At 44.3% G+C, this 26,670-nt stretch overlaps 1 protein-coding gene across 9 annotated transcripts in view; it reads left to right on the forward strand.

Annotated features, from left to right (window-relative positions):
• NBEA (neurobeachin) overlaps positions 1-26,670 on the forward strand; it is a 2,460,099-nt gene that overhangs the window by 2,150,317 nt on the left and 283,112 nt on the right. For all 9 annotated transcript variants that reach the window (XM_029602688.1, XM_029602690.1, XM_029602689.1 and 6 more), the window contains one exon: positions 24,068-24,208. In XM_029602688.1, the coding sequence (XP_029458548.1) occupies positions 24,068-24,208 (141 nt within the window). The remainder of the gene's footprint in view (positions 1-24,067; positions 24,209-26,670) is intronic.

Consider the following 26,670-nt stretch of genomic DNA (forward strand, 5'->3'; position numbering starts at 1 on the left):
ATATATATATAGTGATCGACTACATACAGCCCCTGAGGCAGCCCCTGAGTGGGGCGAAACTCAGCCGGAGTCGGGCATATGTGCAAAATTTAGTCTCCATTCAAATAAAGCTCAATACTTGGACTATACTTTGGCATCTAACCCATAATGTTGCTCAAATGGCTTTTTTAGACAGCCTACCCTCTTGCTTCATCAGTTAGAATTTGTTAATACATCGAGTTAGCAAGGGGTTTTGCTACCTAAGCTACTCTGCCTCCTCGGACTAACTAGGGGTACCCACTCCTCGGGGGCCTCACCCTCTCTCTTACTTTGTAGATTGCAGTCTGGAACCGGTACTCGCTCCTCGAGGGCCCTTGTTCCCGGACTTCTTCGAATTCACTTCTGCCTGGAAGTCAGCACTGCCTACTACATCTGTGAGTTACCATCGCTCTCTCAGAGCTTTCCCTGGAACCAGGTACTCGCTCCTCGAGGGCCTATTCATTCCAGCTCCTGGGCTTCTGTGAGACATTGTGTGAGTCTTATCATCAGGTTCGGTACATGAACTCTGCTTACCCTGCCTACTCACTATATTTCAGTTTCTCTACAGCTCAGCCTCCAGGGATCGCTGTTCCAGCTTCTGAGGGACTACAGCCCAGCCAGGCATTCCAGCTCACTACTGCCACCTCTGGTGGTTCAGTATACTGTCTAATAAAAGAACTAGTGTGTGTCTGCCTCCATACTATGAGCCTGACCAGTGGTCCCTCTTGGGGACTTCCCCGGGGCGTGCTCATCTGCCACTGGTCCAAGGATCCACCCACAACTCTCCTAAATACTACAGATTGCTAACTACTCAGGGAGACCACATCAGATTGCTAACTCCTATCTGATTGCTCCTCCCATCAGATAGCAGTTTCATTACAGATTGCTAACTCCTCACGGAGAATCATTACAGACACAAATTATTCAAAGTTGTTAAATCACAAGAGGATTGTGAGACATTGCAAAACTGGGTGACTGGGCATGCAAATGAAATTTAATGTAGACAAATGCAAAGTGTTGCACTTTCAGAAGAGTAACCCAAATTATAACTATATAATGCAAGTTTCTAGATTAGGCATCACCACTCAGAAAAAGGATCTTGGTATCATCATTAAAAATACATTGAAATTTTCTGCTCAGTGTACAGCAGCAGCCAAGAAAGCAAATAGAATGCTAGGGATTATTAGGAAAGGTAAGGAGAATAAAACACAGAATATCATAATGCCTTTGTATCACTCCATGGTGCAACCTCATCTTACGTAATGTGTGCAGTTCTGGTCACCACATCTAAAAATAAATATTGCAGAATTAGAAAAGGTACAGAGAAGGGTGACCAAAATGATAAAGGAGATGGAATAACTCCCTATGAAGAAAGGCTAAAGAGGTTAGGGCTCTTTAACTTGGAGAAGAGATGGCTGAGGGGGAGATATGGTAGAGGTCTATAAAATAATGAGTGGAATTGAATGAGTAAATGTTAATCAGTTGTTTTCTCTTTCAAAAAGTACAAAGAGCAGGGGACACACAATAAAGTTACTACGTAATACATTAAAACTAATGAGACATTTTTTTAATCAAACTTAATTAAGCTCTAGAATTCGTTACCAGAGGATGTGGTGAAAGCTATTAGCATAGCTGCATTTTAAAAAGGTTTGTACAAGTTCCTGGAGGAAAAGATCATTAACCATTATTAAGGAAGAGTTGCAGAAATCCACTGCTTATTCTTGGGATAGGCAGCTTGGAATCTATCTACCCCTTAGGATCCTGCCAAGTACTTGTGACCTGGATTGGCTAATCTTGGAAACAGGATACTGGGCTTGATGGACCTTTGGTCTGACCCTGTATGGCAAGTCTTATTTTCTTATGGTATCTGATCCTTGTCGAATTATGTTTTCAGAGAACGCGAATTGTATTGCGGAACTGTCGTGGTGGTCAAGAGACCTGGTTTGATTTACAGTTCATGTCTTCTGCTTCAGGGGCCAGCTGGAGATGATGCATGATCAGCATTCACAGCACCTGGGGGAAGGGAATCATAGTAATCGCACAGTGGCAACACCTATTAACCAGGATTAGGGCACATGAGTACAGGGTTCCCAAAAGAGACCTGGTGCTTAGCTCCCAGAGGAGAACTGCAATGAGTGGACTAAAGTAAGTTGGGCAGGGATATAAATTATGGGTAAAATCCCTGTGTAGCTTGGAATGAAAGCTCATGGTTGCAGGTCCCAATCCTGGTTGAACTGGAACCCCAAACAAATAAGGAAACTGCTTGGTCACTCCTCTCAACAAAGCAAAGCTCCAAGAAGGTCACATTAGAATTTAAGATTTCCTGATATCAAACATTGATTAGTTCTGTACCTCATCATGACACTGATAGCTAAATATAGGTTATTAAGCTAGGCGGCAAATATACATGTGAGTTGCACCAGTTTTTAAAGCAGATTTATGCACTTACACTTTGAAAATTATCTCATTAAATTTATCCATTTATTGGGGAAATTTACTTGCATACTGTTGAAAATGCAAAAGTATGCACATAAGTGTAAACTTCTCTCCAACTCCATCCGTAGGAGCACCTCTTTTCAGTCCAGGCAAACTTATGCACAAATGGGCATACATATACCTGCCTTTCAAGTTGGTAATTGTGTAAATGGACATTTCTATGGGTACAACACTGTTTCACCCATAGATAATTACCAAAGCCTTTATATGCAAAAACCCCCCCTCAGATTTATGCACATAAATGGCTCCTTATAAAAACTGAGTGGGGTCTGTGTGCATACAAGTAGCACTCAACTGGCAATTTATCCCTAAACCTACATCCATCAACATCTGAATCCAACAAAACAAGTATGAAAACAACCAGATTTTGCACATACTTTTATGCACATAAAATAATAAGCGTAGGCACTAAGCGACGTACAGATAAAACAATCATAAAACATGGACATCACAACAAAACTTAAAACATAAAACATAGCATCGTGTCTGCTGTACTAATCTTGCTCTGTCAAACACTAGAAGCTTTCAGAAGATATTAATAACAAGCCTGTTTAACCAAAAAAAGTTTTAAGCAAGGTCTTAAATGTCTTCCTGCTGTCTGCCAGATGTAGGGCTTCAGGAAGAGAGTTCCAAAAAATAGGGTCCATAAATGAAAACGTTTATTCTCTTGTAGTAACAAGCCGGGCATGCTGCATAGATGGTACATCCAAATGTCCTCTCTGCACAAGTTATGTACTGCAGAGAGTTGCTGTAACTTTCTCATTTCAAATAATTTTCAAATACAACTGATGTATCTAAGTTGACTGAAAGCTGGCAAAATTTATGCATTTTTTGCAAGGTATAAATTACACAGATTGTTATAAAATTACCCTCCTTAAAACTAGATTTGAGGATCAGGCCTTAAAAAGTATAAAAAGCCAATAAAGCAGTTTGTTTGCACAGATTTGAAACAGTGCATCTTCTAAAAAAGGATTTAATTTCATACATCTTCTGGAAAAGGAAACATTTTACAGAAAAAATATTGTGCTAGCAATATGTCGTGCATAAAGTCTTTGTAATAGTTTATCTCATAAGGACTAAATTTAGGGATGGAAAACAAGGTTGTGCCTGCAGTTTTTGTAGAAATGCTTTTTTCCAGAAGCTGCATGAAATAAAATTACGTTGGGCCTGATAAGCACCTCAGACAAAGAGCATGTGAATAAGAGGCCAATTTTAAAATGAGTGTGCATGCACATACTGGCGCATGAGAGAAGATACCCTGGAATTTGAAATCATGCACATAGTTGTGCATGTACATTTTAAAATACACCAAAGATGAATAAGTATGTTCCTAATTTTAAGAGGTTACACCAGCAAAGATAGCACTTGTGTCTTCCATAGGACTTTGTCGGCTTTTACACACATATGTAAGTGGATTTTAAAACATGCTTGTGCAAGGGACATTCCCAGTTTTTCCAAGTAGTCCACCAGTTTGTCCAATTAATATTGAGGTCTTCTAGACCCCTCCTGGTTCTTCATCCTGCATGCCCCCCAGTTGATCCAGATCCTTCACCCTGTCCTATGAGCCCTAAAACTCGAGATATACAAATGTGCTGCTCATCAGGAGCAGCAGTAAAGTTACACAGATAACAAGCATACGTGTGCTGAGGTTTCCAGTTTTAAAATATGTAGTTATGCATGTAAGTGTTGGCTCCACCCTGGAATACCCATGCTCTGCCCCCTTATATTTCACGTGTGCACGGGTATAAAAAGTGTGTAATTTGCACCTTTTTAAAAATCTGCATTGCTCGCACACAGCCCACATATATACATATGTGGATATTTTTGCATGAGCAACACTTTTAAAATTGACCTCTTAACTGTACACTAGTTTGTGGTTTATTGCTTACTCATTTGTTTTTCTTTGTTGTACACAAAGCAGAATGTTTTTCTAAAGCTAGGTTTTTATTAGATAATACCAACTCATCTATCCTCAACTGTTTAAACATGAATTTTTTTGTCTCTGCTGCTTGACTTATGAGTAATCAGATGTAATTACTAAGAAGGATGAGATTCATTTGCCGTGTGTAGTACATTTTGACAGATTTTCATTTTTCAATTTTCCTACCCCTTCTACACTTAATTGAAGATAAGAAAAAGATTCAATCAAGCCCCCTTATCAAAAATATAGAGAGGTCTATTTACAAACATCCACATTAGGAACATTTGCAGCCGAGCCTAACCGTCTAGGTTGTCAACTGAAAATTCATCCAAATTATTACTGGTCAAAGAATGTCCTTTTCTGGACAGAAGAGAGAGGGGAATCCCCAGCCCACATTGTATCAGTTTTTGAACAGCAGAGAAAGAGAGGGGCCAGATTCCTTAGAGGGCTTTTTCTTTTTTTTACAGCTGTCAATCCTGGAGGGAGGGGCATTTTTTAAATGCTTTTGACAACAAAGACATAGGGATGGGAGGTGCTTATTAGGAATGTTCATTTGTTTTAAAAAAGTAGCACATTGAACTGTAAAAGGTCACTTTGGTTTACTTTGGCTTCATTCTCAGGTCACTGGTGCTATAATTAAAGGACTGGGAGGCTGGGCAGGAGTGAATAGGCATTGCTTCTGCCCTTTTCAGCTATGGGACTCCATGGAAGGGGTAAATGAGGACTGGAGAGGTCTCCAATTCCGGCAAAACATTTGGGGGCAGGAGATTGTTGACCAGGCAAGTTAGGTGGCTAGCGCTGAAAATTAGTGCTAGCTACCTTTTTTCCTCTGACTTAACCCCACCTCTAGGACCACCCAGAATTTAGCTAACTAAATTTAGCTTCCCGAGGCAACTGTAAGTAGCTTAGCCTAGTCAATTTTCAGAGGCTTTGATCTAGTCGGCTAAGTCCTCCTTAGCCGGCTAGATCCCTTTGAATACTAACCTCATAGCAGCACTCTCAGTCCATTAGATATATTGGGTTCAAGCTTTATTCATTACATATACAGAGTTAAAGGTTGCATTATTGATTCAAAGGATGGTAAATCAATGGAAAAGAAATGCTATTGCTACATTGATCACCTTTTCAGTACCAAGTCATCATAACTTCTGCTTGTTTTTCCTTTCCTGGAATTTCTTGTATAGGAATACCAGGTACACACTGAATTTGCAGATTTATAATAATGTGTCTATGTAAAGTTTTATGAAGTTTCTTTCTAAAATACACAGATTGATTGTGACATACTTTATTGTTCCTACTCATTAGAGCATAAATAAGAATTCATACTCATTTACTTCCAGTCATGCATCCAGTTAAATAATATGGGTTCATCACAAGGCAAACACTTACTAATATTGACATGTGCATGAGGCATTTTACACACCCATTCACTGAACAGAAGAAATTATATTTGTTAATAGTAAAAGTGTTTGAGTGACAGATGATGATAAGCTAGGCATTTTTCAAAATTACTGTGCTGTCTTAAAAAAGGGAAATGATAATGCCTCAAGGCTTCTAAGTGTAATAATGCAAATGAGCGCACTGAAGTGAGAGTACTTCTGGCAAACCACTCTTATTCTGCCAAACATCCATTTATTGTACATAATGGAGTTTACGTGGTTGGGCAATAAAATTCTTATGGTAGAGTAGTTTTGCTCAAGTTTCTGCATTACTGTAATTTAAATGCTCACTTTACTTTATGTTTCTCTGTTTCTGTGTAAAACAATCATCAAGAAAAAGTATTTTTTCTGTTATTTTAGTGATAACAGTTGAATTATTTTTTCTATGAAAAGCAATTTAATTACCCTACTGCTACTGTTATATCATGCAGACTGAAACTCTAAAAGCCATCTTTGAGCAGACCTATAGAATATGCAAAGCAACATATTTGGATAATTGATAATCTTTTTGCTTACTGTATCTGTTTGTTGTAATATAGTGTTATCCCACATAGTCTTATTATCCTATTAAGACAGCCTGTCAAAAATACACCACAACTCAAACTGCAATTTCACTGACAAACCCATTGGGTGCTTTCTAGTAAACATCTTTTCACTATATCCTCATTTGGGATGACCATTTGATGATTTCTAACAAGGGTAAGGTACGCTTATTCACCATGAAGCTATGTTATCCAATATCCATACACAGGGCATACCTCTTTGGGGGGGGGGGGGGGAGTACTTTTTAGTAAAGCACATTAAAACTGCATGTTACTGCAGGATATTTCGTAATAGACGACCAATAACAGCTATAAAAACAGACACACTGAACGGGTGTTAATGAGCACATCGGGTTTTGAGCCACGAGAGGAGGTGACAGAAGTAATTGCAGTTTTCATGGAGCATTTTTAAAAGATAAGTGATTTAGTACATTAATGAGTAGTTTTAAAACAATAATAAATAAAAGTTGTGGTTTAATGGGAATTGGTAAATGAGGTTAACAACTAAGTGCTGTTTTTGCCATGAATATGGTTGCAGCCCTGTAAGGGCAAGAGCCTAAAGGATTGAGCACAAAACATTCTGATACTAATTCTCTGAGTTATGAAAAAATTTTGAAAAATTGAGTGAGAAATTTGGTAGTCCTCATTTGTTTTGAATATTGAGTATAAGGATAATATTGAGTATAAGAATATTTAACATGATATTCATTAACGAGTGTAAAGCCTTTAATGTCGACCACGTTAAAGCAGTTTTATTGTGATCAATAGCATGTATACATTACCAGTGGTGTTAACACCGCTGCATTACCAACTATATCAACTTTGGCCTGCCTCAGAGATTAAAGAGCTGTCCACAGTCCAGAAACCCTCACCCTCCCTAATTATGACAGAGGCTTCAAGCTCTAATGTCTAAACCTTCCCTCTAGGTCCACACAAGGGACTCTGAACCTTTGTGTTCTCTTCCACGCCAAGATCACATAAGGGATTCAGAGGAACAATATTGACTCCCCTAAAAGATCTGCAAAGAGGATCCAAACCCTCCTCCACTTCCCCAGAATAATGTAAGCACCAATAATTCCCTCCCATATCCCCACCCTCACTAACCTTTTCAGCTGGTACAGAAAGGGGTAGATTTTCAAATACCGCGAATAGGCGTACTTTTGCTGGCGCATCAGGCGCCAGCAAAAGTACGTGGGATTTTAGTAGATACGCGCGTAGTCGCGCGTATCCACTAAAATCCTGGATCGGCGCGCGCAAGGCTATCGATTACGTATAGCCGGCGCGCGCCGAGCCGCGCAGCCTACCCCCATTCCCTCCGAGGCCGCTCCGAAATCGGAGTGGCCTCGGAGGGAACTTTCCTTTGCCCTCCACTCACCTTCCCCTCCCTTCCCCTACCTAACCCACCCGCCCGGCCCTGTCTAAACCCCCCCCCTTACCTTTGTCGGGGGATTTACGCCTCCCGGAGGGAGACGTAAATCCCCGCGCGCCAGCGGGCCGCTAGCGCGCCGGGACGCGACCTGGGGGCGGGTCCGGAGGGTGCGGCCACGCCCCCGGACCGCCCCGGGCCGTAGCCACACCCCCGGGCCCGCCCCCGGAACGCTCCCGACACGCCCCTAAAACGCCGCGCGGTTCGGGCCCGCCCCCCGACACGCCCCTGACATGCCTCCCTCAGAAAACCCCGGGACTTACGCGAGTCCCGGGGCTCTGCGCGCGCCGGTAGGCCTATGTAAAATAGGCTCACCAGCGCGCAGGGCCCTGCTCGCCTAAATCCGCCCGGATTTGGGCGGATTTAAGCGAGCAGGGCTCTTAAAATCCGCCCCAAAGAGTCTTCAGAGTCGGAGACATCCCAACTACTCCTGTCCTACTAGTTCAAACAAGGAAAATGGCACCAGCTGCCCTGATGCTCTCCTTTGTTATTTATTTATTTATTTAACAATGTTTATATACTGACTTTACAAATATTATTTGATCAAAACAATTTATAGAAATAAAAGAATAAATACAAATTATGAAATAAAAAAATAGAAAAAAAATTACAAAAACTGATTTATATAAACAAAGAATAAATAAAATAATATTTCAATTAAAAACAAGAGTAAAGAGAGCTAGTGCCAAAAGAGCTGTACAATTTAACATATTTTGGAGGTGAGGATGAGCTTTTATATTCATAAAGGTTGTTTTTTTGTATGCAGTCTGGAAAAGGTATGTTTTTAAAGACTTTTTAAATTGCTTTCTATTTGATATTTGATTTAGAGAGTTGGTATGGAATTCCAAAGTAAAGGACCTGCAACAGAAAAGGCACATTTTCTTGTAAAATGCAATCTGGCTAGCCTTGTTGAGGGGATTTCCAAGAGGTTTTTTGACAGTGATCTTAGGTGTCTGGCCGGTTTATAGATACAGAGAATAGAACATAACCAGGTAGATGAGGAATTGTATATGAAGGAGTGAATCATTGTTAAGATTTTGTATTGAATTCTGAATTTTATGGGGAGCCAATGAAAAGATTGAAGAGCTGGAGAGATGTAGTTTTGTGAAGGCATACCTGCTAGGATGTGCACAGAGGTGTTCTGAATCAACTGAAGTGGATGGAGAGTAGAATCTGGTAAACCTATGTAAAGTGCATTGCAATAATCTAAACCGGAAAATACTAAGGATTGAAGAACCTGCATTTAGCAAGAAAAAGAAAGGAAAGGAAATATTCTCCAGATCCACTAGCTAGCTCAAGCAATACAGTCTTACTACTTCTAGATGTTCATATTCTTTCCATCCACTGCACTGCCACTGATCTAGAGCTGGACACCTTGTCCCTGCTTAGGGGATCATTCTTTAACGCTATCGCACGTGAAAAGTCCCTTTTCACGTGCAATAGCTAGCTCGGGGCGGAGTCAGCCCCGGAAGAGGAGGAGTTGGGGCGGCATTGGGGCCGGCGCTGCGGACACCTTTTATGGTGTAGTTATTCGGCATGAAAGCCGGTAGCGATCGCACCGCAGAGGTGCGATTGATGCCGGCTATCGCAGGACAGCTCCCCGCTTCACCCCCCCAGCCACCATTACCATCGGATTCTCTAAGGTCTGCGACCTTAGAGAATCCAGGCCTTAGTCTACATCCTTCTGATATTTGGGTTTTCCTTTGAAACTGGCAATGTTGACTTAGTACTCCTTTTATATCTTTTCCAACTCTTTCTTTTCTATAGTTTCCTCTTCCTTTGGGCATACTTTGAAGGCAATCAATCAACCCTGTGATAAAGGGCAAGGGATACTGGTTTTTATTTTTTATTTATTTTTAATTTTTATATACCGAGGTTCTTGTAGGAAATACAAATCACTCCGGTTTACATAAAACAGTGAGATGCCCAAAAAGGGAGGGGCTTTACATAAAACAGTGGAACAAAGTACAAATTGAACATAGAATAGTATAGTTACAAGAAACGTTTGAACTCAATATCATAGTGTTGAAACAAATAACAAATAGAACCATAGGGGCGGATTTTAAGAGCCCTGCTCGCCTAAATCCGCCCAAATCCGGGCAGATTTAGGCGAGCAGGGCCCTGCGCGCCGGTGAGCCTAATTTACATAGGCCTACCGGCGCGTGCAGAGCCCCGGGACTCGCGTAAGTCCCGGGGTTTTCGGAGGGGGCGTGTCGGGGCGTGTCGGGGGCGGGGCCGCAGCGCGCGGCGTTTTCGGGGCGTGTCGGGAGCGTTCCGGGGGCGGGCACGGGGGTGTGGCTACGGCCCGGGGCAGCCCGGTGGCGTGGCCGCGCCCTCCGGACCCGCCCCCAGGTCGCGTCCCGGCACGCTAGCGCGCGGGGATTTACGCCTCCCAGAGGGAGGCGTAAATCAAGCAGGCGTAACTTTGCGCGCACCGGCTGGCAGCCCCGCTCCGTGTTCCGGTCCCGGGGGCTGGTCCGGAGGCCACAGCCACGCCACGGAACACCCCCGGGCCGAAACCACGCCTGCGTTGCCGCCCCCGAAACGCCACGTCACGCGCGTCGCCGCCCCCAAAACGCCGCGTCGCTCCGGCCACGCCCCCAACATGCCCCTTTTAGAAAGCCCCGGGACTTTCGCGCGTCCCGGGGATTTACACGCGCCGGCGGCCTATGCAAAATAGGTGCGCCGGCACGCGTAAATCCTTCCGGATTTACGCGCGCAGGGCTTTTAAAATCCGCCTCATAGTATGCAAATATGTGAGCATCTGGGCAGCGTTAAGTGTCTGGAAAGGCTTGGCGGAAGAGCCAGGTTTTTAGGTTTTTTTTAAACTCCTGATGACTAGGTTCAAGTCTTAGATCTGGGGGGAGCGCGTTCCATTGGTGGGGGCCTGCAGATGATAGTGCTCATTTCCTTAGTAATGTTTTTGCAGGCGGGGGATACAGTGTGCCTTTATAAGCGCTTCTGATGGGTCTGGAAGATGTATGAAGTTGAAGTTGTGTGCTTAATCTGATGGGCGCGAGATTGTGAGTCGCCTTGTGAACGATTGTAAGGACTTTGAAGAGGATGCTATGTTTGATAGGAAGCCAGTGAAGGTTGCGGAGGATAGGGGTGATATGTTCTCTTTTGCTGGAGTTTGTGAGGATTCTGGCAGCAGCGTTCTGTATCATCTGTAAGGGTTTGATAGTATTTGTAGGGAGTCTGAGTAGCAGGGAGTTACAGGAATCTAGCTTAGATAGTATGATGGATTGGAGTACTAGCCGGAAGTCATTGAAATGTAGGAGGGGTTTTAGCTTTCTGAGGACTTGCAATTTGTAAAAGCAGTCCTTTGTGGTATTGTTTATAAACTTTTTTAGGTTTAGATTGTTGTCTAGCCAAGCTCCTAGATCCCTGACTTCCGTAGAGAAATTGAAAATTGAGTTTGTAGGTTGAGAGAAGCTAGATGGGATGGTGGAGGGGTCATGGGAGATGATGAGCATTTCCATTTTATTGGCATTCAAAACTAAGTTGAGACTAGAGAGTAGGTCTTTGATTGGCTGAAGGCAGTCATTCCAATAAGTAGTAGTTTTTTGAAGGGATTCTGTGATCGGGATAAGGATTTGTATGTTGTCTGCATAGAGGTAATGGGTAAGCTTGAGGTTAGCGAGTAGGTGGCAGAGAGGGAGGAGGTAGATATTGAAGAGGGTGGGTGAAAGTGAAGATCCTTGAGGGACTCCTTGGTCTGGAAGGATGGGATGAGATTCCTTGTTGTTTATCCTGACTTTGTAGAATCTATTGCTCAGGAAGGACCGAAACCAACTGAGAGCTGAGCCTTTGATGTCTATGTTGGCTAGTTGGTCTATAATAATTGTGTGTTTTACTGTGTCAAAAGCTGCAGACAAATCTAAGAGAACAAGCAAGTAGGATTGTTTTTTCTCCAGGTTTACGAGGATGGTGTCCGTGAGAGATAGTAGGAGAGATTCAGTGTTAAGGGATTTGCGAAAGCCATACTGAGCAGGAGATAGAATGTTATTATCTTCCAGATATTCTGACAGTTGTTTGTTGACAATTTTTTCCATCAATTTGGCAATGAGAGGTAAGTTTGCGATTGAACGGAAGTTAGCTGGGTCTGATGGAGAGGCGTTTGATTTTTTTAGCAGAGGTTTGAGGATTGCCAATTTTAACTGGATAGGTACTAAGCCTTGAGATAGAGATGTATTAATAATTTCAGAAATTGGTTTGCTTGGTTCTGCTTGGTAATTACATTAAGGCCCCTGTATTCTGTACAGGGCCTCGAGGATCTGTCCTTTTTTCCAACAAAGAAAAAGCCTGCACCTGCAGGAGGAAGGCAGGATGAAGCCCCTTTCCAAGTTTTCCTTGATGTACTGCGACATCGTAGAAGTCTTAGGTGCTGATACGGGTAGACCTTACCTCAAGGTGGCGTCTACCCTGGTAGGAGGTCTATTGTAACATAGTAGCATAGTAATGATGGCAGAAAAAGACCAAAATGGTCCATCTAGTCTGCTCAGCAAGCTTCCCAAGGCAATCACTGCTGCTCCATGCAGGTTACCCCCATATTTCTCTTAAGGGTAATAATTACCGTTCCGTGCCGGTTAAGCTTTTTTATTTATTCCCATCCTCTAGCCTTTTAGGGATCCACAGTGTTTATCCCATGCCCCTTTGAAATCCTTCACAGTTTGTCTTCACCACTTCCTCCAGAAGGGCATTCCAGGCATCCACCACCTTCTCAGTGAAGAAATATTTCCTGACATAGGGCAATCATAAGACTTGTTGCTTATTGACGACGACAGTGCATGCAGTGCATGGTAGTGGTAAGTCTGGCAGAATGGTTGCTAGAGCCACGTTAACTGGTGGCAAGACCGGATAAATAGGCCTCGGTGCACATAGGGCCCAATTGGGCAAGCTGTAGCATGCTCCAATCTGTGATGGATTGGTAATGCTGTAGCCAGGATAGACCCAAGATAATAGGGTTAACTGCCTTGGGTAGTACAAAGAATGTGAGAGTCTCTTTGTGGAGCAGGCCTGTCTACAATGTAAGAGGCAGGGTGACCTCGGTGAGTGACCTGGGAGAGGCTCATCATAGATGAGGAGATGGTCACAGCATTCTTCAAGGTAGTTGTGGGCAGGCCTTGCTGTTGAACCAGCGACTCTTCAATAAAATTACCACCTGCCCCAGAGTCCATACAACTCAGTATGGATCAGGGATTTATCAGTGGCTAGGCAGACAGGTACCAGTATCTGTGCTGAGGGAGGTATCTAGCCTAGGGTTGCCTCTCCAAACAACCCTAGGCGCAGGAGTTTCCTGACTTCTTTGGACAGCAGAGCAGTATAGGCAGAGCGCAAATTGTCTTCACCTCTGGTTCTCCTCTTTGGAGAACTACTCTGCAGGGGGTGTCAGCTCTGAGCAAGGTGTGGGTGCCAAGGGATGTTGGAAACGGGGAGCCAGATGGATGGGCTCCTAGGAGACTCTGCAGTCCTGAGTCCGCTCTTGAAACTTGAGGTCCATGCGGATGGCCAGGGCAATCAGACTATCAACAGTGGAAGGAATATCACAGCTGGCCAGCTCATCCTTAATCCAGCCAGACAACCCCAGCTAGAAGATGGCTGTCTGGCTATCTTCACCCCATTGGAGCTCTGAAGCCAGGGTGTGAAATTGTATGACATATTCCCTGTGAATGCTTAGTAGTTCTGCAGCTGTGGAAGAGGAAGAGCTAGGCTTGTTGAAGGTCAAGCTGAATTGCTAGAGAAGGTTGTCTGGACTGCAAGATTGGGCCATTGCATTCCCATAATGGGGAAGCATAGGCAAGAACAGTGCTGCCCATTAAGGAGAGCATATACATCACCCTAGACCAGTCATACAGAAACAGCACAGACTGCCTCAAATTGCATCCAGCACTAGTTTATAAAGTCTTGGCACTCTTTAGAATCCCCAAAGTAGGCAGTGGCAGGTGTAGTATCAGTCCCAGGATACAGGATAGCTCAGGTGGAGGTGGAGCTGCAGAGGCCTGAACCAGTGCTGAAAGCCAAGCCTGCATGGTGTCCTTACAGCCAAATTCTCAAGCAACCTTGTCACTTGGTCCAGGATACCTTGCTGCTGCTGGATGCATTTGGCTAAACCTAGAATAGCCTAAAAAGTGGCTGAGTCTGCCGAGTCCATGGCCTCAGCAATCTTGTAATGGAAGTAGACCCTTGTGCTGTGACGTGGTTAGCGCAGCCTAGTAGGCGAACACACTAGGCCCATGCTGACAACTGGCAGACTCACTGTGGGCTGGAACAGAACTGGGGCTTCACCTCTCCCAGCCTCATTTCCCGCAGGTTGAGCCCTTGGGTTCCAGGAGCTGGCAGGACTTAGGCAATGATCCCACAGGGTAAAGATGAATAGAGAGTCTGGGGCCAAGCTGAGGTAAGGGTGGGCAGTAGTCAGAGAATCACCAGGTACAGCCCAAGGGTCAAGGCAGGCAACAAGTAAAGCATAATACCCATCCAGAGCAATGGTCAGTGGCAGAAGCAGGCAAGAGAGTAGTCAGGGTCCAAGGCAGAGGTCAATATTAGGAATCAGGCAGTAGAGGAGGACCGGAAGGCTCATCTGCATACTGCTCCCAGCATCCCCCGGGAGAGGAGTCCAGAGGTCACCGCAAGCGATCCAGGGATTGACTTCCACAGCCCCAGCTTCCAGAGGCCCCATACCCTTTGCAGTAGAGGAGGACCAGAAGGCTCATCTGCATACTGCTCCCAGCATCCCCCGGGAGAGGAGTCCAGAGGTCACCGCAAGCGATCCAGGGATTGACTTCCACAGCCCCAACTTCCAGAGGCCCCGCACCCTTTACAGTAGAGGAGGGCCTGAAGCGCACGCCTAATGGCGTGCAAACCTTAAACCCTTCCATTAACTGAGTGAAGATTAATTTAACGGTGGTTAAAGAGGATTGGTAAGTATAGCTTTCAGAAATGTTTGGGCTTATAAAAGTTTGGTGAAAGGTGAAATTAAGGAATATAGTCTTTAGAGTTTGTGTGTGGCTGAGGTAATAAGCAAGCCAGAGATAGTTAATTCTAGTGTCTGTCTTTCCCACCCACTCAGCCCTTGATTTCTAGGCATGAGACACTTTCTCATTAAAAATCAATCAGGGTCTTATCTAAATCATACTATTGTACCAGGCCTTATTGAACGTTTAATCATCCCCTTGTAGGACACTAGCTGATTAATTAGTAAATTCACCTGTAAATTTAAAGTACTCTCATTTCAACTCCCTTAGCATCCTAAATTTAACTAGGAACTGAATAAAACTAAGATGAAGGCAGCAGTCCAGCAGCAAGAGGGGGGCTTTCAAGTCTTTTGCACTGAGTGTCACATGTATGATTTTTTACCCGCCAGTGAGAGATTGTATGTGTGCACTCGATGCAAAGAGCTCCTGGCTCTCAGGGAATGAGTTTGATCTCTGGAGGTTAGAGTAGCAGACTTGGAGGAGCTGAGGCAGACAGAGAGGTACATTGATGAGACCTTCAGGGACATAGTAGCCAAGTCCCAAATCCAGTCTGGCAGCCCCAGTGCTGCCTTGGATCAGAAAGGTCTCCCAGTAGGAGAACATCACCCTGGTGTAGCAAGGACCTGCTCTCCAGGTGATATATTGTCCTCTTGCACTGAGGACGTCTCCCAGGGCTAATGCCCAGGAGGAAAGGGTTAGGCTGGCCATCATAGTTGGTGATTCAATTATTAGAAATGTAGATAGCAGGGTGGCTGGTGGATGTGAGGACTGCCTGGTAACTTGCCTGTCTGGTGCAAAGGTGGCAGACCTCACGCATCACCTAGATAGGATTATAGACAGTGCTGGCGAGGAGCCGGCTATCATGGTACATGTGGACACCAATGACATGGGAAAATGTGGGAGAGAGGATCTGGAAGCCAAATTTATGATTTTAGGTAGGAAGCTGAAATCCAGAACCTCCAGGGTGGCATTCTCTGAAATGCTTCCTGTTCCACATGCAGGTCCCCAGAGGCAGGCAGAGCTCCAGAGTTTCAATGCATGGATGAGACGATGGTGCAGGGAAGAGGGATTCAGCTTTGTAAGGAACTGGGGAAACTTTTGGGGAAAGGGGAGACTTTTCCGAAAGGATGGGCTCCACCTTAACCAGAGTGGAACCAAGCTGCTGGCACTAACTTTCAAAAAGGAGATAGAGCAGCTTTCAAACTAGAACAAGGGGAAAAGCCAACAGTCACTCAGCAGTGCATAGTTAGGAGAAATGTATCCTTGAAGGATACTAATGAAACAGGAGAGTTAGGGCATCCCAACAGAGAGGTTCCATTAAAAGCAAACATAGTCCATGTGCCTATATGTAAAAAATCACCAAAGCTAATGATTTCCGAATTATCCCTAACAACTGAAAAGCAGGCTGTTAATACAAAGAAAAAAACACACTTTGAAATGTCTGTATGCCAATGCCAGAAGTCTAAGAAGTAAGATGGGAGAGTTAGAGTGTATAGCAGCAAATGATGAGATTGTATAGTGATAGGAGTATACTACTGTGCACCTGGACAAAATGGTCAGACAGATGATGAAATGCTAAGAGAAATCAAGGAAGCTAACCAATTTGGCAGTGCAATAATAATGGGAGATTTCAATTACCCCAATATTGACTGGGTAAATGTAACATCAGGACTTGCTAGAGACATAAAGTTCCTGGATGTAATAAATGACTGTTTCATGGAGCAGTTGATTCAGGAACCAACAAGAGAGGGAGCTATTTTAGATTTAATTCTTAGTGGAATGCAGGATTTGGTGAGAGAGGTAATGGTGGTGGGGCCACTTGGCAACAGTGATCATAACATGATCAAATTTAAACTAATAACTGGAAGGGGGACAATAAGTAAATCTGCAGCTCTAACACTAAACTTTCAAAAGGGAAATTTTGATAAAATGAGGAAAATAGAAAGGTGCAGCTGCAAAGTTTAAAAGTATTCAACAGGCGCAGTCCATAAGTATTCCACACATTAAGAAAGGTGGAAGGAAGGCAAAACGATTGCCATCATGATTAAAAGGTGAGGTGAAAGAGGCTGTTTTAGCCAAAAAAAATCCTTCAAAAATTGGAAGAAGGATCCATCTGAAGAAAATAGGATAAAGCATAAGCATTGTCAAGATGACAAATAAATGTAAATATTCTCTTTTTTAATTCCCTCCCCCTTTCTGGTCCTAGTTATTATTCCCTGTTTTTTGTAACTTTCTCACGTCCTAATTATTGTTTTAATATTTTTTAAGTTTCACACTATATTTAATGTTGAATTGGGAAATGTTTATCACTATGTTACTCCCTGCCTCCACACACATGTTAATTGTAAACCGGGTTGATGTGATTCTTATCATGAAACTCGGTATAATAAAAAATAATAAATAAAATGACCGTTAGATGACCGAGGGGTTAAAGGGGCTCTTAGGGAAGGTAAGGCCTTTGCAGAAAGACTAAATTAATTCTTTGCTTCTGTGTTTACTAATGAGGAATTAGGGGGAGATACTAGTTCCAGAGATAGTTTTCAGGGGTGATGAGTCAGACGAACTGAATGAAATCACTGTGAACCTGGAAGATGTAGTAGGCCAGATTGACAAACTAAAGAGTAGCAAATCACCTGGACCGGATAGTATGCATCCTAGGGTACTGAAGGAAATAAAAAATGAAATTTCTGATCTATTAGTTAAAACTTGATTAATAGCTATTAATCAAGTTGACTTAGGGTATAGCCTCTGCTATTAATTGCATCAGTAGCATGGGATCTTCTTAGTGTTTGGGTAATTGCCAGGTTCTTGTGGCCTGGTTTGGCCTCTGTTGGAAACAGGATGCTGGGCTTGATGGACCCTTGGTTTGACCCAGCATGGCAATTTCTTATGTTCTTAAGGTGGACAAGATTGGGAAAAGACATGACATAGAGGATGAGGACTAGGCAAGATGACAAAGACAAGGCAGCAGAGGCAGGGCAAGGCAGGAACCAAACAAGACAAGCAGAACAAAGGGGCGAGGAAACAAGGTAAGGTATGGAAGAGAGCAACACACACTGCTAAGCAGGAGGACCTGTTGCTGAGGCAGAGTTCCAGTGCATCCTGGGGGTTAAAATACCCAGGGCTCATGATGTCATCTTTGGGCGCCGCGTCCTGGTTTCCCGTTGCAGGGCCTACTATGACTAGAGTGCATATGCATTTTTAGAAAAGATGTGTTGGCTGTAGAGGCAAAAACTCACAGTAAAAACTTTTTTAAATATATCCGAAGCAGAAAGCCTGTGAGGGAGTCAGTTGGACCGTTAGATGATCGAGGGGTTAAAGGGGCACTTAGAGAAGATAAGGCCATCGCGGAAAGATTAAATGATTTCTTTGCTTCGGTGTTTACTGAAGAGGATGTTGGGGAGGTACCCGTAATGGAGAAGGTTTTCATGGGTAATGATTCAGATGGACTGAATCAAATCACGGTGAACCTAGAAGATGTGGTAGGCCTGATTGACAAACTGAAGAGTAGTAAATCACCTGGACCGGATGGTATACACCCCAGAGTTCTGAAGGAACTAAAAAATGAAATTTCAGACCTATTAGTAAAAATTTGTAACTTATCATTAAAATCATCCATTGTACCTGAAGACTGGAGGATAGCAAATGTAACCCCAATATTTAAAAAGGGCTCCAGGGGCAATCCGGGAAACTACAGACCGGTTAGCCTGACTTCAGTGCCAGGAAAAATAGTGGAAAGTGTTCTAAACATCAAAATCACAGAACATATAGAAAGACATGGTTTAATGGAACAAAGTCAGCATGGCTTTACCCAGGGCAAGTCTTGCCTCACAAATCTGCTTCACTTTTTTGAAGGAGTTAATAAACATGTGGATAAAGGTGAACCGGTAGATATAGTATACTTGGATTTTCAGAAGGCGTTTGACAAAGTTCCTCATGAGAGGCTTCTAGGAAAAGTAAAAAGTCATGGGATAGGTGGTGATGTCCTTTCGTGGATTGCAAACTGGCTAAAAGACAGGAAACAGAGAGTAGGATTAAATGGGCAATTTTCTCAGTGGAAGGGAGTGGACAGTGGAGTGCCTCAGGGATCTGTATTGGGACCTTTACTGTTCAATATATTTATAAATGATCTGGAAAGAAATACGACGAGTGAGATAATCAAATTTGCAGATGACACAAAATTGTTCAGAGTAGTTAAATCACAAGCAGATTGTGATAAATTGCAGGAAGACCTTGTGAGACTGGAAAATTGGGCATCCAAATGGCAGATGAAATTTAATGTGGATAAGTGCAAGGTGATGCATATAGGGAAAAATAACCCATGCTATAATTACACGATGTTGGGTTCCATATTAGTGCTACATCCCAAGAAAGAGATCTAGGTGTCATAGTGGATAACACATTGAAATCGTCGGTTCAGTGTGCTGCAGCAGTCAAAAAAGCAAACAGAATGTTGGGAATTATTAGAAAAGGAATGATGAATAAAACGGAAAATGTCATAATGCCTCTGTATCGCTCCATGGTGAGACCGCACCTTGAATACTGTGTACAATTCTGGTCACCGCATCTCAAAAAAGATATAATTGCAATGGAGAAGGTACAGAGAAGGGCTACCAAAATGATAAGGGGAATGGAACAACTCCCCTATGAGGAAAGACTAAAGAGGTTAGGACTTTTCAGCTTGGAGAAGAGACGACTGAGGGGGGATATGATAGAGGTGTTTAAAATCATGAGAGGTCTAGAACGGGTAGATGTGAATCGGTTATTTACTCTTTCGGATAGTAGAAAAACTAGGGGACACTCCATGAAGTTAGCATGGGGCACATTTAAAACTAATCGGAGAAAGTTCTTTTTTACTCAACGCACAATTAAACTCTGGAATTTGTTGCCAGAGAATGTGGTTCGTGCAGTTAGTATAGCTGTGTTTAAAAAAGGATTGGATAAGTTCTTGGAGGAGAAGTCCATTACCTGCTATTAAGTTCACTTAGAGAATAGCCACTGCCATTAGCAATGGTTACATGGAATAGACTTAGTTTTTGGGTACTTGCCAGGTTCTTATGGCCTGGATTGGCCACTGTTGGAAACAGGATGCTGGGCTTGATGGACCCTTGGTCTGACCCAGTATGGCATTTTCTTATGTTCTTATGTGTTGGGTGGCTCTACTGTATTCCTATTTCTTGGAATTTCATATTTAGTATGTTAGGCTATTGATTTAGTTTATATAATTATTTAAATATAATGGAGAAGGGCTTAAAGGTAGTCCTCCTTGTATTAGAAAAGGGGTGTTTGCTTTGAGTGATTTTACTGCTTTGTCAATCGTGCAGCAAGGCAGTTGCTAAGGGTGGTTCCTGTGTGTCCTTTATTTGATCCCTGTGGTGACCCATGGTATTCCTGTCCCAATGTGGGCTGGATGTGCCAGAGGAACATCTGGAGTCTCTGTTTAAGTGTCCAACTTAATTTTAACTGATGAAAATGAAGCAAATGGCACAAATCTCAATCCTCAGCAGCACAAGGATGTTCACTTGTCACAATTTCCTTCTTGATCAGTGCAAGAAGGTCAAATTCCAGCCAGGGGAATTCCTATTTTCCAGGGCTTGGAAAAAATAGCGGCCTCAGGTGGGCAGGATGTCCTTTAGCTGGGCAGAACCACCCCTTCCAACTGGCAATGCTACAATGTTGCAGTCCCTGCACAGAGACATAAACTCTCTCCCCAGGGATTTGAAAGCACTGGATGGGTAACTTCTCTGATTTTAGGCTTTGCCTTTACTCAGTTTGTTGATTCAGACTTTGGTATTGGTGAAGTCCTTATTTCCTTTATATTCCTGATGGGAGGGATCCCTTGGAGCAGGATTCTTAATGCTCCCGGCAGGAAGGAAGCGCAGTCATAACTTCCTCCTGGATCTTAAAATTAGGTTTACAAAACTCAGAAAAGCACTGGGTGGCTCACAGCAGGTCACTGATACCCCCTTCCACACCAAGGCTAACAGAGGGCAGGTCTTTCCTAACCTACCCAGACCCTCTGTTCCCCGTGCCCTGAGCCCAGAGGCTGAACCGGCTTCAACAAGGCCCCTATGCAGAAAAGGTAAATTCCAAAAAGTGACCCAGAAGGGAATAACCCAAACCAGCCAGGAAGTGAACTGGAAAGGAAAACCCCCAGCCAACCTTGGCCAGGACCATCAAATAGGGCTTGCTTGGCTAAAACTGGCTGGGCCTGGAAAGTAAAAAAAACCTAAACTTCTATCCACCTTGTACTTAGTACTGAACTCAAAGGACTGCCTTCTCAGCTGTAACTGAGAAGCTATTATATAGTATTACAAGTGGGATGGCCATGGCAAACTCCACAGAAGGTGGGGCTGCATCTGCATGGACCTCCCAATATCCATCCTATTCTGATTAGCTGATACTGTCACTAAATACCCAGGGCTTACTGGTAAACCCGAGAAGTGCCTCAGTTACACCTATGTGCCCTGACCAGGGACAATACAGAACAGCAGTATATAATCTATACTATTAACCGCTCTGTACACTGTAATTTTAATTATTGTTCATGGCACTAATATGTATTTTTCTTCTTTATCATCCTTCTAACCACTTTATGTATTACTTTGGTAACTCAAGTACAAATTTTGTCATGACAATTAAGTTTCCTGAATCTAAACTGAAAAAACTACCAGTAGTGCCTCTTTCTCTTTCAATCTCCTTCCCCCACTTTTCTCATGCTGTGATAATGGCAGAGGAGGCACCAGCAGGTATAAGGACTCCTCTTCTATGTCGCTTGCTGGTGTGAGGAAGGATGAGAAATGGGGAGATCATGCTGTGACTGAACCCTGCTGCCAGTTGCAGAGAGCTAGACTATCATGGGGAAGAGGGCACTGGACTGTTGCCATGGGTTCCCTAAGGGCAACCCTGCATCTGAGTATAGGCACCTTTCTTTCTAGAAAAATTTACTGTTCTTACGAATGTACTAACAATGGCATTAACAAAAAAGCCACCATATTTTGTTCCCACTTGCCATATGAATTTCATGTGAGTTTGTTGCTTTATGATTGCTTGGTCTGTGTGTTGGCGAGACCCAAAATGAAGGCTGAGCTTTTTGCAATCCACTCAGTTTTTGTTATTTCTTCAGAGAATGTTAAAGCGGTTTAGTGGACTTTTAGGCCGGCCTGACGGAGAAGATGGAAATAGTCTCCGGACTAGCAGAACAGGCCGGGAGGCAGATACTGGACGGATTGAAGAGAAGGATCTTCACCCTGGAAGCCAGTGCTCCCCCGGGAGGAGCCCATAGGAGCCGGGCCACTGGGACTTAGGCAAGAGGAGAATCCGATGAGAAGATCCGAGGTCAAGGCAGGCAAGTCTGGAACAGGACCAAGGCTGGCACCGAAGGCGGACACGAACCAGGACTGGAACTGAAGCAGGCAACTGGAACAGGAACCGGGATCAAGGCTGGATCTGAAGCAGGCAACTGGAACAGGAACCAGGATCAAGACTGGAACTGAAGCAGGCAACTGGAACAGGAACCAGGAACAAGGCTGGAACTGAAGCAGGAACTCCAGAGACACACTGTAACGATCAGCAAACTTGTTGCAAGGCAGTAAGCTGAGGCAGATGCCAGCCTTAAGTATTTGCTGGCATCTGACATCAGAAAGGGAGGCGGGGCGCCCAAGGCAGGAAAGGCCCTTTAACTCCCAGCCTTTCGCGCACGCGCACACCCAGGGAAGAGGGGCTATATCAGCGAGGCGACAGCGTCTCCCTCGTGGAGACGCCGCCGAAGATGTATCCTGCCGGCCCGCCAGCGCCACACGGCAGCCGCCCGGAATCGAGACCGGAACCCGGTGCCCACCGTGGTGCCCCCCGAACCGGAGCCCAACACAGAAGGTAAGGTCCCGGTCGAGGCACTCACGACCGGGGCCGCAACAGAGAAAGACAGAATTAAGTAGTTAAGGTGAGAACTATAATGGAATTCAAAAGAGATTGGGATATACACAGAGGATCCCTAGTGGATAAAAGATGGAAATGAAGATAAGGGGTAACCTGCATAGAGCAGCAGTTACTACTCCTGAGAGAAGGCATGGGTTAAACTGCACGGCAGTTACTACATTAATAGAATAAAAATAAATAAAATAATAAATAAATAAAACTTGCTGGGCAGACTTGATGGACCATTTTTCTGCCTTCATTTATATTGTTACAAGCCGTTAAGCCCGTTAAAACGGGCTACATCCCTCTGTCTCTCACCTCCCCCTCTTTCTCTCTCCCCTCACTCTTCACCACCTCCTACCTCCCTCCCTCACCCACTCCTCCCCACCCTCCCTCTCCTCTCTCCCTCTCCTCTCACTCAGTCCCTCCCTCCCACTCAGTCTCACTCACTCCCTCCCCCCTCTCTCTCACTCAGTCCCACTCACTCTGTCCCCACTCCCTCCGTCCCCTCCCTCAGTCCCACTCCCTCCCTCCCTCTCTCTCCCTCAGTCCCACTCCCTCCCTCCCACTCAGTCCCCCCTCCCTCCCACTCAGTCCCTCCCCCTCACTCAATCCCTCCCTCCCACTCAGTCCCTCCCTCTCACTCAGTCACTCCCTCCCCCCTCTCTCCCTCCCTCTCACTCACTCAGTCCCACTCACTCTCCCTCAGTCCCACTCCCTCCCTCCCACTCAGTCCCTCCCTCTCACTCAGTCACTCCCTCCCACTCTCTCTCTCCGTCCCTCCCTCCCACTCAGTCCGTCCCTCCCTCTCTCTCTCTTCTCCCTCCCTCGCTACTGGCCGCTACCGCCGTCGCCGCTACCGCCGTCGCCGCCGCTCGCTACCGCCGTCGCTACCGCCGCCGCTCGCTACTGCCGTCGCCGCCCGCTGCCGGTACCACCGCCACCGCCGCCCGCTGCTGCCACTGGACGCCGCCATTGTTTTCTTTCAGACGCTTGCTCAGAGCGACGTGCTCGCCCGCACATGCGCGGTAGAGCTGGTCTCTACTGCGCATTTGCGGCACGTCGGTCAAGCTTCGTTTATCTAGTAAGATATTACTATGAGTTCTCTTGCTGACACCTGATTTTCTTTACCAAGTGTAAACTGACTTTCAGGACCTTGCATGTTTATTACTGGTGCTTAGTGTCACCATAAATCATGATCAGTTATACAATATTTTCATCATTAAGTCAATTTAGCAGTTTAAATATATAAATATTTTAAAAATGTGGATTTGTAAGTGTTTAGCCAATCTATCCTTTGAAATTGAGCTCACTGTCCTCTTTCTTTGTAGCCTATTGGTGCTTTGAATCCAAAAAGAGCAGTCTTTTATGCAGAGCGCTATGAAACTTGGGAAGATGATCAGACTCCACCCTACCATTACAATACACATTATTCTACAGCAACTTGCACGTTATCTTGGCTTGTTCGAATTGTAAGTATTTCATTGTCTCTTGGCCCTAACCATTGTTTAGGGCTTTTTATGTGTCTCTTGTATGCAACTCTTCTTTGTAAAGTGAAACCAGTAAAAAATGCTTGGAATCTGATCAGTGTGTTTTAGTGCACAGAATTCCAGGTTTAAAGAATTCTTGGGACTTGATAGGATTAATTTTGAATCTAACATTCAATCTTTAGAGCAAGTCACTTTTTTCTTCTTTGAATCATTTTACTCATCTATAGTTGAATAAATCCATTCCTAATCACCCCATAGCCTTTGCATGCTGTTATGCAGTTTAAGCACAAAGGCCAGTAGCCAGATTATCTAGGAGTTAGTATATATTCGTAAAAACCCTAGAATCGATCTCTAGCATGAATATATATTTTTGGCTGATGTATGCATTGACACCCTAGAGATATCTATGTATTTCTGAATGCTAATTATAAAGTATGCTTGGATCATGTTTCAATGAAAGACACTATGCAGATGCAAAATTATTTTCTATAAAGATTAAGTTATCTGACAGCACTTATAAAGAGCATTTCCTAGAGACTTGTGGAAAAGCCTGAAAGGCTTTTCCTGGTATGCATGGGATTCCCTGTCCAGCCACCAAAGCAAAAGACCCAATTGGTTCTTTTTGTCCACAGATGACGACATATGCTTTCTCTGAGGACAAGCCGGATATAGAAGACTTTACAGCTGGGTGACATTGTCTGATGGAACCCAGCCAGTGAAGTTTTTACAAAGCTCCTAAATGTTTTTGGCATGCTTCACTGAGCATATGCATGCTGTCCTATGTCACAGTTGTCATGCAGAGCCCTCTGAGTTCTTGATTTTCCATGGAATTTAACAGGCACAGTCTTTTCCTCTCTCGCTATGAGACATTTTCTGTTTGCATGTTTTTGAAGCAGGGCCTCCTGGTTGATGTTCTCTCATATTCATTAGGTTGACTAGCTAGGTTTCCTCACTTGAATTTTCATTGTTTTTTGTCATGTCTGTATTTGTATTGGTGCACTGAGTGATATTAGTCAGGCTTTTTGTAAAATAAAGTAGTTTGAGTTTGCCTCATTGTTTTGTCAGCTAATTCCAGAAAGAGATGAGGGCCAGTGGCTTCAAAAAGGCCCTCAGTACAGAGACTTCATATCTATTATTTATTTATTTCCATAATTTCTATTCCACTGATCCATTAATCTCAGTGGTAGGGCATTCATGAGCGCTTCCATCCGGGCAAGCAACGGTGCCAGTGCTGCTGGAATCGGATCGGTGACCGGTTCCACTCTCGGTGACAGAGCAGCTTGCTGAGTGGGAGCCCTGATCAACCAATCGTCGAGATAGGGGTAGAAGTGGACACCTTGAGTCCTGAGGAATGCTGCTACTACTATGAGGCACTTGGTGAAGACCCATGGAACAGATGCCAGGCCGAATGGAAGCACTCAGTATTGATAGTGCTTTGGGCAGAATGGAAGCACTCAGTATTGATAGTGCTTTGGGCAGAAATTTGCGATGAGACGGAGTTATTGAAATATGTGTGTAAGCGTCATGGAGGTCTAGAGAGCAGAGCCAATCTCCTCTTTCGAGAAGACGAAGGAGGTAACCCAAGGTTACCATCTTGAACTTTTCTCATTGGAGGTACTTGTTGAGGGCACGCATGTCCAGGATTGGATGAACGCCGCCTGACCTTTTGAGGATTAGAAAGTATCGGGAATAGAATCTGAGGCCCTGTTGGGAGTAGGGCACTGGTTCGATTGCTCTGGATTGAAGGAGGAGGGAGACTTCCTGATCCAGGAGTAGTGAATAGTCTGATGTTCCCAACATCAGCCGAAGTGGGGAATCCAGTGGGATGGAGAGAAAGTTCAGGTGATAGCCTTGAGAGATTATGGCTAGGACCCACTGGTCTGAGGTGATTGTGAGCCATATGTTGTTGAAATGACACAATCGACCTCCCACTGGTACATGCGGCAGTGGAAGCTGGCTGCTGCTCTCTATGCCAGAGTCAAAAACCGGAAGCAGGGCCCGGCTGAGGAACTGCTTTTGGTTTTTGCTTATGAGGTTGTCTGGACTGGGCCTTTTGGGAAGGTCTCGTAGAATGACCTCTAGATGGTGGTGGATAGGACTTCTTTGGATGATAGAATGACTTTTTGGTGTCCTTCCTAAATGGTTGTTTGGTCAAATATTCAGAAGGCATCAGAGAGAGTTGGCGAAGGGTCTCATGATGCTCCTTGAGTTGCGCAACTGTTTGCTGGATCTGTTCACCAAACAGATTGTCTCCGATGCAAGGCAGATTGGACAATCTGTCCTGGATTTCAGGGCGCAAGTCCGAAGACTTAAGCCAGGCCCAACTTCTTACAGAAATAGCACCTGCGGAAACCCTAGAAGCGGTGTCGAAGATGTCATAAGAGGACCTTATTTCATGTTTCCCCGCTTCAAAACCTTTGTGAATTAGAGTTAGTAGCTGTTCC

The sequence above is a fragment of the Rhinatrema bivittatum genome, chromosome 5 (assembly GCF_901001135.1).
Source record: "Rhinatrema bivittatum chromosome 5, aRhiBiv1.1, whole genome shotgun sequence".
In the NCBI taxonomy this organism is placed as follows: Eukaryota; Metazoa; Chordata; class Amphibia; order Gymnophiona; family Rhinatrematidae; genus Rhinatrema; species Rhinatrema bivittatum.